At 33.5% G+C, this 12995-nt stretch overlaps 1 protein-coding gene across 3 annotated transcripts in view; it reads left to right on the forward strand.

The window, feature by feature from the left end:
* COL11A1 (collagen type XI alpha 1 chain) overlaps window positions 1–12995 on the forward strand; it is a 208297-nt gene that overhangs the window by 91212 nt on the left and 104090 nt on the right. For all 3 annotated transcript variants that reach the window (XM_047727896.1, XM_047727894.1, XM_047727895.1), the window contains 10 exons: window positions 2091–2144; window positions 2263–2316; window positions 2491–2544; window positions 3805–3858; window positions 3971–4015; window positions 5188–5241; window positions 6158–6202; window positions 6451–6504; window positions 6961–7005; window positions 12917–12970. In XM_047727896.1, coding sequence (XP_047583852.1) covers window positions 2091–2144; window positions 2263–2316; window positions 2491–2544; window positions 3805–3858; window positions 3971–4015; window positions 5188–5241; window positions 6158–6202; window positions 6451–6504; window positions 6961–7005; window positions 12917–12970 — 513 coding nt within the window. The remainder of the gene's footprint in view (window positions 1–2090; window positions 2145–2262; window positions 2317–2490; window positions 2545–3804; window positions 3859–3970; window positions 4016–5187; window positions 5242–6157; window positions 6203–6450; window positions 6505–6960; window positions 7006–12916; window positions 12971–12995) is intronic.

A 12995-nucleotide genomic window follows, 5' to 3' on the forward strand; every position in this document is an offset into this window, starting at 1 on the left:
AAAGGCTTGATAGTAATAGGCCTTCAGAATATTAAATTGGCTTGAGATTGTACAGAGCAGAGCACAACTACTACAGTTGTACTTTTTAATGGCCTTGCCTCAAACCCATGATATTTCTTTTTTTTAAACATATTTATTTGTTTTAATCTATCACAATTACTATTTGATGCTGAAAGTGTCCCTTTGTTGTTGTTGTTGTTGTTTTAAGATTTAATTAATTAATTAATTAATTAATTAATTTGACGCAGAGAGAGAGAGAGAGATCACAAGTAGGCAGAGAGGCAGGCAGAGAGAGAGGGGGAAGCAGGCTCCCTGCTGAGCAGAAAGGCCAGTGCGGGCTTGATCTCAGGATTCTGAGACCATGACCTGAGCCAAAGGCAGAGGCTTAACCCTCTGAGCCACCCAGGCACCCCAAACCCATGATATTTTCTGTGGAGTGTAAATCTAGCATATACTTCCCGAAAGAATATTTAACATACTTAAAAGATGCTAACTTCAAACTTTTTGTAGAATTGAGGAAATTATGAGAATTGAGAACATCTGAGCTGAAAATTTTAAAAAGATCTTAGATTTACATGGTACCAAATTAAAAGTATTATTTTTCCTTTAATGAATAGTAAGTAGGTAGAAATATTCAATATAAGCACATTACGAAGTCTACTTATTCTAGAAATCAGAAAAACAAAATATGACACTTAAAAAATACATTTATTAATTTATTTATAAGATTTTATTTATTTTTCTTAGAGAGAGAGAGAGAGAGGGAGGGAGAATGCAATCAGGGAGAGGGGCAGTAGGAAAGAGAGAGAGAAAATCCCAAGCAGACTCTGCACTGAGCATGGAGCTCTGTGCAGGGCTCTATCCCAGGACCATGGGATCATGACCTGAGCCGAAATCAAGAATTGGAAGTTTAACCAACAGAGTCACCAGGCGCCTGTAAAAATATATTTATTTTTAAATGAAGGATCATTTTCATTAAAAATTAAGATTTGTGTTATTAGGATCACCCCTTGCCTTCCAGCTGGGAGAAAGGATAAAGTCATCTCAGAACAATAATTTTCTAAAAGACTAAATTCTTTTAAACTCTAATTATTAGACAACTTTAATTTCACATTTCTATAATCAGCATTGTACAGTGATGATAAAAATTACTCACAATTTTAAATGTGTGTTGCATTTGCTACCACACTCATTGTAGGCATACTGTTTAACTTTAAAAAGGATATAGTTAATTAAATATAAAGGCCTATATGTGTATACCAGAGCTACATTTGATCTATTATTAGCTGTGTAATTTTATTTTTAAAAAATATATGTATCAAGCCCCACCTAAGATTGTTTGTTGACATAACATTATATCGTATTGCTTAAAGAAAGAAACATACTGAGAATCTTTAACCTTTAATCTGACATGGCATGGAACCAGGCAATAATTTGCATCTGGGATCACCAAATCATCTTCCAGCATTTTGTAGAGGATGGAAAGAGATATGTACTAGGCACTATGCTAAGTTGTAGGAGTATAATGGAGAAAAGACTGATTTAGTCTAAAACCACAGAATTAACAATTTAATAGGAGATTCAAATATGAAAAAAGGCAATTATATTCCATGTGATAATTGAATAAAAGAATGTGGAAGAGGATCTCCAAAAAATAAAGGGAAAGGTGAAGAAAAAAGGGTTTGGAAAGAAAAGAGGAATGAGATAGATGGTTAGGAGTGTTTTCAGTTGAGGGAAATGTAAAACCCTAAGATTCTGAGAATAAAGTGAGTATTTTTTTAAAAGGTTAAAATATCACTTTGTATGTCTTTTGTTTAATTGTAATCAACTGTAATTGATTAATTGTAATTAATCAATTGTAATTAATTGTAAACTTAATAAATAATATGACTTTTTTTGCAAGAAGACTTTTAGAAAATTGATTCTCTTCTGTTTTATCTGAGCTTTTACGTAAGAAATAATTTTCTTAAGTTAAAACAATTGACGTAAAGCTAAGAAGTTATAAATTTCTAAAACCATCTCTCTCAGTGTGATTCAGTTTATTGATCAAGAATTCCATAAAATGAATAAATTGCGATGTTTTGATATAGGGCCCCCGTGGTGTTCAAGGTCCGCCTGGTCCAACGGGAAAACCTGGAAAAAGGGTAGGACTGGTTTTCATTGTGTATTTTGAGGGTATCTGAAATTATCAGTTATCTTGTTTCCTTTTACTCTGTGCCAGGAGGAATCCTTTTTGCTTAGTCATGTGCTTGGCATTTTCAGGGTCGTCCAGGTGCTGATGGAGGAAGAGGAATGCCGGGAGAACCTGGGGCAAAGGTCAGGAGCTCATACATTTGTATATTCAGATCTTGTATGTCAGTTCACCCCTAAAAATTTTATATTTTAAAATAGAGTTTCTTGATATGAACAAATATTTCACAGAATTAGGGTGGGAATTAGGGTGGGAATGTGATGATGATGATGATAATGATAACTGTTATGATTTCACAGGGGGATCGGGGATTTGATGGACTTCCAGGTCTGCCAGGTGACAAAGGTCACAGGGTAAGATAAACCATTCTGTTATTCTGTATACAGGGATAATATGGCAATTTTATGAATTTTTTTTACAATCTACAGACTCTAAGAAATCAAAAACAGAAAATTAAATATTTGTGCATCAGTAATTTAGTACATTATTATATCCACTACATACTTAAAGAAAGATAAATAGAATTACACAGGCAATATCAATATAAGTTCTTCAATTATTTTTAAACATTAATCATGCAAATATAAATTCAGGTAGAATCTTCATGTACATGTATGTGGAAAATATTATATTTATAGAAAGACAGTGTGGAGATTTAATTTTGCCTCTAATTTTTTGCTACTCACCCTAATTTCCCTCTTATATTTCATTTGCGGAAATATTCTTAATAGAATCTACTTCAGGCAGTCTATTATTAATATAACAATATACTGGGCACTGTATTTTATTATCCTAAGTTACATGGTGCCCATAGATAGAGGCACCACAAGCTAGTTCTTGTGATAACACGGGCTTGCCATCCGGCACAAGAGCTTATAATTTGCAAAAGGTAAACAAACCACCATGCTGAACAGGAATTCAGTGGATATTTTTAGTGGGAAATTAAGCAAAGAGGCAGTCTCTCAGACAAAGAAAAACTTTGGACTTTCACATTTTTCTTCTCCAGAAGTTAGGAATGAAGATAAGACAAACCTTATGTAAACTGCAGAATATTAAAAGAAAAGTAAAAAAGAAAAGAGAACGCTAAGGATGTCTAGCAAGATATTTAGTGTGTACCTACCCCCTGTCAAGAGAAATACTCAAAAAAAAAAAAAAAAAAAGAGAGAGAAATACTCAATTTTGTTTCTTAAAAAATCCAAAATTTAAATTTAGCTGTCTCTAATTGTGCTGATTTATTATGAATCTTAGAAGCATAAAAAATTTAAATTAAATTAAAATCACTGAAGTGTATCTCTGTTTAAAACAATCTTCAGCAAAATAATTTTCTACGTGATTTAGTTTGTAACAATTGTCTGAAAATCATTTTAGGTATTTTTTTTCCAAACCTTTTTGTTTTTAAAATTGAAGGAACTTTTTTTTTTTTCCTAGCACAGTCATATATAAAGTCAGTTAATGTAAAATTATCATTAATCTCTGCAGTGTTCTGAGAAGGACAAAGAAAGTATACATTTTCCTACCAAATTGTCTGTATATTCAGCAGGATACCTGTATGATAGACTTTTAAACATTCTGCTTTATTTCATTTTCTAATCATATTTATATTTATTTAATAGGGTGAACGGGGTCCCCAAGGTCCTCCTGGTCCCCCTGGAGAAGATGGAATGAGGGTATATTAAACTTAATTTCTTTTAGTAAATATTTGAAATGAAAATGTAAGAGAACAAAGAGTCGATACATTGTCTAATTGTTTTACCCTCCCATTTATTTTGTCAATGACAGGGAGAAGATGGAGAAATAGGACCAAGGGGTCTTCCAGGTGAAGCTGTAAGCAAATTCCTTTCTTTTTAAAATAATACTCTGTTTTGGAAGAATAGTGACTGGTGTTACAAAGTCAATAATAAACTCAGGTGACAATACAGTCTTAAGTAAGCTAACCAGCCAGGTAATTGTTATGGAAAAACAATTTCAAAGAAGGTGCTTAGAGCTTTGTTATAGAAAAAGTCTTAGACAATTGAAAGAAATGTGGAATAGAACATCTTTTCAGCCAAAAATCTTACCTAGTTTTTGTTGCTGTTTCTTTATCTTATTTTTTAATATCATCAATAACTCCAGAATTTATTTATATATTTAGGATAAATGGATCTTACAACCAGAAGAAACAAAAAATTAGGTGCCTAATATATATCAGATATAAGGATAAAATGTGCTAGATTATATTGTTTTTCCATTGAATTGTACAAATGAGGAAACTGAATTGGGAAGGTTTACCCAAAGCTAGTTAATCAAAAGACCAGACTAGAGCCAGGCCTCTTAATTTCAGTCCCAGCTTGTCACATTATAGAGCCTGTCAACTTAAAGGCATAATAGCTCAAGGGACTAGGAGAGGTAGTAAATTACTGTACTCATTTTTCTAAGGAAGGAAAAGAAGGTGGAGCAGATGGTGGAGGGGGAAAAAGAAGAGAAAAAACTGATTACGTTTCAAGAATAATAATTTTAAAAAATCTTTTAAGGAAATGATTTCTATTATCCGCATAGGTAGTTTGTTTAAACACCTCTTTGTTTCTTTCCCTTTAAGAATATTATCTCAAGAAGAAATTTACCTAATATAAAACAAGTAAATTAGGATTTTTCGATTTGTATTCTCTATCTGATTGAATAATAAGATTTAATAAGATTCAGTGTTGCCATTTAAATAAAAAAATGACACAAAAGTGACAAAAAATATTAAGCTATTTCCATTTTTAAAATTTTCCAAGTGACTCATATGTAAATTTATAGATTCAAAGATAACAGTGTATGTGCTAAAACTCAGTCAGATATGAGAGTCAAATATGAGATATTTGTCTTATATAAAAAAGGTATTTTAAACACCACAGGCAGTGTGTTAATAGAAGATATAGAGGTATTTTTACCCTAAACATTACATTAAAATTTCTTTGGATGAAGAAATGTATTTTGAGGGCATTTCTTATGAGGACATTTTTTTTTCCTTCTAGGGTCCACGAGGTCTGCTGGGACCAAGGGGGACTCCAGGACCTACTGGGCAGCCTGTATGTATTGTTGGAAATATTAAACAAATTTTTTTTCCAGATTTTATTTATTTATTTATTTATTTGACAGACAGAGATCACAAGGCGGAGGGGCAGGCGAGGGAGGGAGGGGCGGGAAGCAGGCTTTCCGCTGAGCAGAGAGCCCAATGCAGAGCTCCATCCCAGGACCCTGAGATCATGACCTGAGTCGAAGGCAGATTCTTTTTTTTTTTTTTTTTTAATTTTAATTTATTTATTGGACAGAGAGAGATCACAAGTAGACAGAGAGGCAGGCAGAGAGAGAGGGAAGCAGGCTCCCTGCTGAGCAGAGAGCCCGATGCGGGATTCGATCCCAGGACCCCGAGATCATGACCCGAGCCGAAGGCAGCGGCTTAACCCACTGAGCCACCCAGGCGCCCCGAAGGCAGATTCTTAACACATTGAGCCACCCAGGCACCCCCAAATATTCCAGACTTTCTAGGAAAAGCTTGTTTTCAGACATTTTAAAGCTTAAGACCACAAAAGCTTTCAGTAGACAGCAAGGTATTTACTGCTTTGTTATATTCTAAGATGCTGCCTATCAGTTAAATCGATTATTGTCCCCCCATACTCCTTCTTTCTTTTCTCTTCTTTTTAGTTTATCTACTTTATTGTTTCATGTTAAATTTCCAACATACAATGGAAAATGCTGTTATGAATACCATGGGGACTTGGAGAGAAGAGTATAGATCTTGCCTTTTTCCTCATCTCTAAATCCTAAAATGATTTTTAGTTACTCTAGGGTAGTGGGTGTCATAGTATTAGGTTAATTAAAAAAAAAATTTCTGTTGTAGCATTTAAATTTATAAATATCCATATATATTAAGAATGTAATTACTTATATAAAATATTTGCATATATGTAAATATGGATACAAATTCTTTTTTCTTTATTGAAGGGTATTGCAGGTGTAGATGGCCCCCCAGGACCAAAAGGAAACATGGTATGTAGAAACCATCTGTAAAATAACTCATTTCTGCCATGTAGGTACTAACAAACCACTTTTTTTGCTAAATCTAAAAAATTTCGTACAACAGTTTGCTAAGTCCATTAGTTTCTGCTAGCATTAATATTTACGAGATTTTCCAGATTCTCCATAGGGAAAACTGATTTGGGACTGTTTTTCAATTGAGAAGAAAAAAAAGAACTATGTGAAATAACCCTACTAAAGACTCTATTTTTCTCTGGCAGGGTCCCCAAGGAGAGCCTGGGCCTCCAGGTCAGCAAGGGAATCCAGGACCTCAGGTAAGTCCAAGGCACCTCAGCTCCTTTAAGATATTGTGGTAAGATGGTTTCTTTTCATGACAGCACGGACAGCCTCAGCATTCCTGGATAGGGCTAAAAATGTTTGCAGCGTGAAAGTAGGAAGATAATTCTTTTTTCCCTTTTTGAAAAATTTGAGCAAATTCGCAGAGGCCCCTTTTTCCAAGAATGAAATGAGTCATTCAGTGTTCATGAAATGCCAGCACGAATAGCCACACCTGCAGAAGGGTTCTGACTAGGATCGTATTACAGTCCCACTGCCAGAAGGGTAGCCTGTGTAAAATGCCTCACAGTGTTCCAAAACTTTCTGGGAAATGTGGGGAATGTATATACATTCTCAGGACTCATTTCATGGGAAGTAGAAGGTTATTTTTCTATTTAAAAAATGTATTCTTATGATGCAGTTCCTGACATATGAAATAAATTCTTTTAACATAGGGTCTTCCTGGTCCACAAGGTCCAATTGGTCCTCCTGGTGAAAAAGTAAGTTACTCTGTGGTTCTGGTAATGCCTGGTCACCAATTTTGTGTTGTCAACCTTAGGCAGAAGCAAAGCCTGCCTTCTGTTTTTGATAAGATGTCAAGATGGCTCAGCACATAAGAAATTAATATGGAGTAAAACCTTGAGAGTACCATGGGAGGGGGGAAGTCATTCATACGTCTCTGAACTATAAATGATAAAATTCACATAGTTCCATTTGGATAGTTTCCAAATGTGACTTTCTCAGCTATATTAATTTTAGAAATGCACTAGTATGAATGGAGTGTTTTCTCTTCATTTTGGTTCTCCTTTTCTTTCTCATTATTTAAAAAAAAATGTCATTCGGTTTGCCTGCAACAAAGGGTTTCTAGCAAGATCTGATTAAGGGAAAATTGTGAAGTTATCATTCTCACCATTTTTCATGTATAAATGGCAAAGGATGTTCTTGTTAATAACTCAATGTCTAGACCAAAACAAGAATAAATCTTTAATTAAAGAGATGTCTTTCTCCCTGATTTCTTCTGCTGGATTCTTTAAGTAATAGTTCCTGTCCCCTGTAGGTACAGTACATTGTTAGCTGGTTCTTTTTAATATTTTTTCCCCTTGTTCATTGATTTCTGTGAACATGTTATTTTTTTTTAAATAAGCAGCTTTATTGGGGTATAATTTCACATCATAAAATTTCACTCATTCTGTGTACTTGTCAATAGGTTTTAGTAAATCTACAGAATTGTGCCACAATCAAATTTTTTTCATGAATCTTTTTATTTTATTTATTTTTTATTATTTTGTTTAATTAGCCAGCATATAGTACATCATTAGTTTTTGATGTAGTGTTCAATGATTCATTAGTTGCATAGAACTCTCAGTGCTCATCACCACATGTGTTCTCCTCAATACCCATTACCCAGTTACCCCAACCCTTCACTCCCCTCCCTTCTGTAACCCTCAGTCACAATCAAAATCTTAGAATATTTATACCACCTCAGAAAGAAACCTTATGTCTATTTGCACTCTCTGTTCAACCCACAGATTTAGACAACCACTAATCTGCTTTCTGTCTCTGTAGATTTGCCTTTTCTGGACATTTAATATGAATGAAACACATGAATGAATTTAAAATATGAATTTAATCACATAAATGGATATAATATGTGACCTTTGTGTTTGGCTTCTTTCATTTGGCATAAAGTTTTCAAGGTTTACTCATGTTGTGGCATACATCAATACTTTTGCTCCTTTTTATTGCCAAATGCATTCTATTAATGGAACATACTACATCTTGTTACTTATTTAGCAGCTGATGGACTTATGAGTTGTTTACTCTTTTGAGCTGTTATGAACAGTGCTGCTATGAATATTTGCATATAGGTCTTTGTGTGGACATATTTTGATTTCTCTTGGGTAGGCACCTAGAAGTGGAATTTCTGGGCTATATGATAAATTTAATGCTTAACATTTGAAGAAGCTTCCAAACTGTTTTCCAAGTAGTTGCACCATTATTTCCTTCCTTTTAGCAATGTAGGAGAGTTCTAGTTTCTCCAGATCTTCATAGATGTTTGCTTTCCTTCTTAATTATGGTCATTCTTCTCAGCATGAAATGGTATCCCATTGTGGCATTAGTTTGCATTCCCTTAATCACTAGTGATGTAGAGCATCTTTTCATGTGCTTATTGGCTATTTCTATATCTTCTTTGGTAAAATACTGATTCAAATACTTTGATAATATTTTAATTGAGTTACTTCTCTTATTATTATGTTGTGAGAGTTAACATCAACTTTAAGTGATCTTTAAGGTACTTTTTTGTGCATATTTCCTATATAGTACAGAGATCTATTAAAGTGCCCCATGAATCAAAGGTGTGCCAAAAGTGATTTCACATTTTTACTTTAGACCAGAAATTTTAACTTGGGTATCTTTTACCATATTTTAGATTAGCTCATCATGAGTCTACCTGTATTCCTAATAAATTATATTTGAGCATGTCTATTAAATTATCTACCATGCGTTGGATTCCTAAGAGGAATTTGCTTTTAAGGTAAACTAGTATACCTGCATTCCCTTTGTTGAGCCAAAGGTAAAATATAGCAACTTGTTCACTGTACTTGTGGTGGGAAAAGAGCTGTCTTCAGCCCAAGCAGCTTCTTTTTTCAATTGGAATGTATTCAGTTTGTGGGTTCAAAAACAGTCTCTTTTCATCAAAAAAAGAAAGGAACTCAAGAACATGAGAGAAACATGTTCTATTTATTTCGCATATATATTTTTATTTTGCATTTATATTAGTTTTATTTTCTTTATGATACACTGTATTCTATTCATTCTGGCTTGAGAGCCTTTTCTCCCACATCTTGGTAAATGATGTTTCCAACTGTACCATGGTCTAATCTGACAAATAAAATATAAATATGGTCATATGTTTTAAATTTCCCCTAACTTTTATATTTTTGTCCTAAGTTATTATAGCCTGTGCTTTTATTATATTTGTGATAAAATATTTTATAAATGTGTTAATTAACTAAATTGGATAAAACAACTATATTCTTTATCCTAACATTTTGATAACATGAATATACTGAATATTTTCTATGATTTGATTGATGTCAGTATTTATATCACTCATATATTAATTACTTTAGAAAAACAAATAGTATTATGTAACTCTATGAGTTAAGAATGAAATAACAAGACACAAAGTAAATATCAAAGACAAGGACTTTGAAGCATGGTATGGATCTGTGTTCACTTATACTGAAGCTCTGTCACATATTAACATTGGCTAATTTACCCAAACTCTTTAGACAATGATACTTCATGAAATTGTTTGAGGCTTAAAATGGACTATATATCCATTAAAAAAAAAAAAAAGACTCTGTATCTACCTACCTATCTACCTATAAATTGTTTAACATAATGCATAGAAACACAATAAATTTTCATTATTTTATTAAAATCTAAAAAATATAATATGATATTCATTCATTCAACTTAAGTCCCAGCCCTCCAGGGAAACAACAGGTAGTTTAGAAAGAAGACAAAATGTTGTGCTATCACAGAGCTTCCATTCTGAAAGAGGTGGATTGATTTTAACTTTTTTTTCTCCAAGTTTTCATTTAAATTCCAGCTAGTTAGCATACAGTGCAGTGTACAATACAACACCTGGTACTCACTGTGACAAGTCCACTCCTTCATCCCCTCCTCACCTGTTTATCCCATCTGCCCACTAAGCTGCCCTCCAGTAATTATCAGTTTGTACTCCATAGTTAAGAGTCTGTTTCTCGGTTTGCCTCTCTTTCCTTTTTTCCCCCATGCTCATCTCTTTTGTTTCTTAAATTCTACATATGAGTGAAATCACATGGTATTTGTCTTTCTCTGAGTAAATTACTTTTTTCACTTAGCTTAATACTCTCTAGCTCCACCCATGTCATCGAAAGTGGCAAGATTTCATTCTTCTTTATGGCTAATATTCCACATATATATATTTATATATGTATTTATATATTTTTATATATGTATACGTATGTATATATGTGTGTTTGTATATATCCATATACATACACACACATATATATGTATGTGTATACATATATATGTGGTTTATATACATATATATACACATATATAGAAGTGGTGTACATATACATATATATAGGTATAGATATAGATATAGATATACCACATCTTCTTTATCCATTCATCAGTCGATGGACACTTGGGTTTTTTCCATAATTTGGCTATTGTTGATAATGCTGCTATAAACATCAGGTTCTTACTAGCTATGTCTCTTAAAGCAAGGGAAGCACAGGCAAAAATAAACTATTGGTACCTCATCAAAATTAAAAGCTTCTCGGGGCACCTGGGTGTCTCAGCGGGTTAAGGCCTCTGCCTTTGGCTCAGGTCATGATCCCAGAGTCCTGGGATCGGGCCCCGCGTCGGGCTCTCTGCTCAACAGGGAGCCTGCTTCCCTTCCTCTCTCTGCCTGCATCTCTGCCTACCTGTGATCTCTGTCTGTCAAAATAAATAAATAAAATCTTTATTTTTTTTTAAAGATTTTATTTATTTATTTGTCAGAGAGAGAGAGGGAGAGAGAGCGAGCACAGGCAGACAGAATGGCAGGCAGAGGCAGAGGGAGAAGCAGGCTCCCCGCCGAGCAAGGAGCCCGATGCAGGACTCGATCCCAGGACGCTGGGATCATGACCTGAGCCGAAGGCAGCTGCTTAACCAACTGAGCCACCCAGGCGTCCCTAAATAAAATCTTTTAAAAAAAATAAACAAATGAAAAGTGAAAAGAAACAGTCAACAAAACTGAAAGGCAACCTACAGAATGGGAGAGGATATTTACAAACGACATATTTGATGAAATGTTAATATCCAAAAAATATAAAGAACTTACCAACTCAACACCCCAAAAAACTCAAATAGTCCAGTTAAGAAATGGGCAAAAGGCATGAATAGACACTTTCCCAAAGAAGATTCCAGATGGCAAAGAGACACGTGAAAACATCACTCATCATCAGGGAACTACAAATCAAAACTACAGTGAGATAACACCTCACACCAGTCAAAATAGTTAATTTTTTTTAAAAAATCACCTTATAGCTCAAGATTTTTAATATTTCTAGTTCCTTAAATATAGCAACAATAGAAAATCCATGTAGTATTGCTTATAGTTCATTGTCATAAAATATCACAGTTGCTGATAAGAATAATTACTGGAATAGTTCTGTATTTGTACTTTACATCTCATTTTGAAGAAATAAGACCACTGTCTTGAGAGCAAAAGGTAATTTATGTGACAGACAGAATATTACCATTAAAAATATAATGTTTTACAATGGTTATTACATGTTAGATTACTTGACTAAAACTGACTTTGAAGAGTGGTAAATTGAAACATTTAAATCCTTTAAGTGAGATGCAGTTATCTTCAGTTAGAAAATATAAATCGTTCAATTTAAAGGTTATTGTCAATTTTTTTGTTGTTCTGTTGTTATTTAAGTTGCACCTCTTGCAAACTCTAGATTATCAGTCTGTATAAATATAACACCTTTCCTAAATACTCTCTAGGAATGGAAATGGATATTTTGTCTAGTACCCAGGCTTGCTTATATAGCTTTTCCCTTTTAATTGTTTCTAAATTCTGCCTAGTTACTTGACCAGTAAGCAATAATTGTTTGGGTTCTGGAGACTTGATAAGTTAATTATTCTCAGCAGAATGGCTGTCTTCCTATCAAGAAAAGTTTACTTCTTGTGGTAGTCATTCTTAGCATGTTCCTACTATAGAAATGGCATGTTATAAGACATTTGAAACCATCCATGGTCAAAAAGAAACTAGAGTAATGAGTTGAATAGTTACTTGGGGTTAATAGTTGCATATTAGGTTATGTCCCTTGACATCAAAATATTAGATTTGTTTTTCTTTGTGTCCTATGAATAAGTGTCACATTATAACATATTTCTTAACACATTTGAATAATTAGTTATGTTCCATCAGTGTTACTGTATCATTATTTGAATTAGCACTTATTAATTTCTTTGATGGAAATATGCAATGTTTACTTCTTCATTGGTATAAATCAATATATTCCTGACCTATATTGTTTTTCTTTTTATTCTCTTAAGTTCTAGTTTACTATGGTAGGCAAAAACTAATTTGTAAATTTTAAAAAAGATACATTTAGGACTACAAAGCGGGTAAAACACTAGCATGCTTTTGGCATATGTCAGATTTGGTTTTCATTTATCTCAATACAATGTTTTCTTCATATATCTAAAAGTCATTTAAATGTTTATCACTTATAGATAAAAGCTAGAGACTTGTTAAGAATTTTATTAATAGTATATTCCTATGTAAAAGTCAGACTTTTCATTATTCTCATTTTTTAAATTAGAATATTCTCTTTCTCTATCTGAAAGGGACCGCAAGGAAAACCAGGCCTTGCAGGACTTCCTGGAGCTGATGGCCCTCCTGTAAGTAATAGTTACTTGTCATTAA

This window comes from Lutra lutra, chromosome 4 (genome assembly GCF_902655055.1).
Source record: "Lutra lutra chromosome 4, mLutLut1.2, whole genome shotgun sequence".
Classification (NCBI taxonomy): domain Eukaryota; kingdom Metazoa; phylum Chordata; class Mammalia; order Carnivora; family Mustelidae; genus Lutra; species Lutra lutra.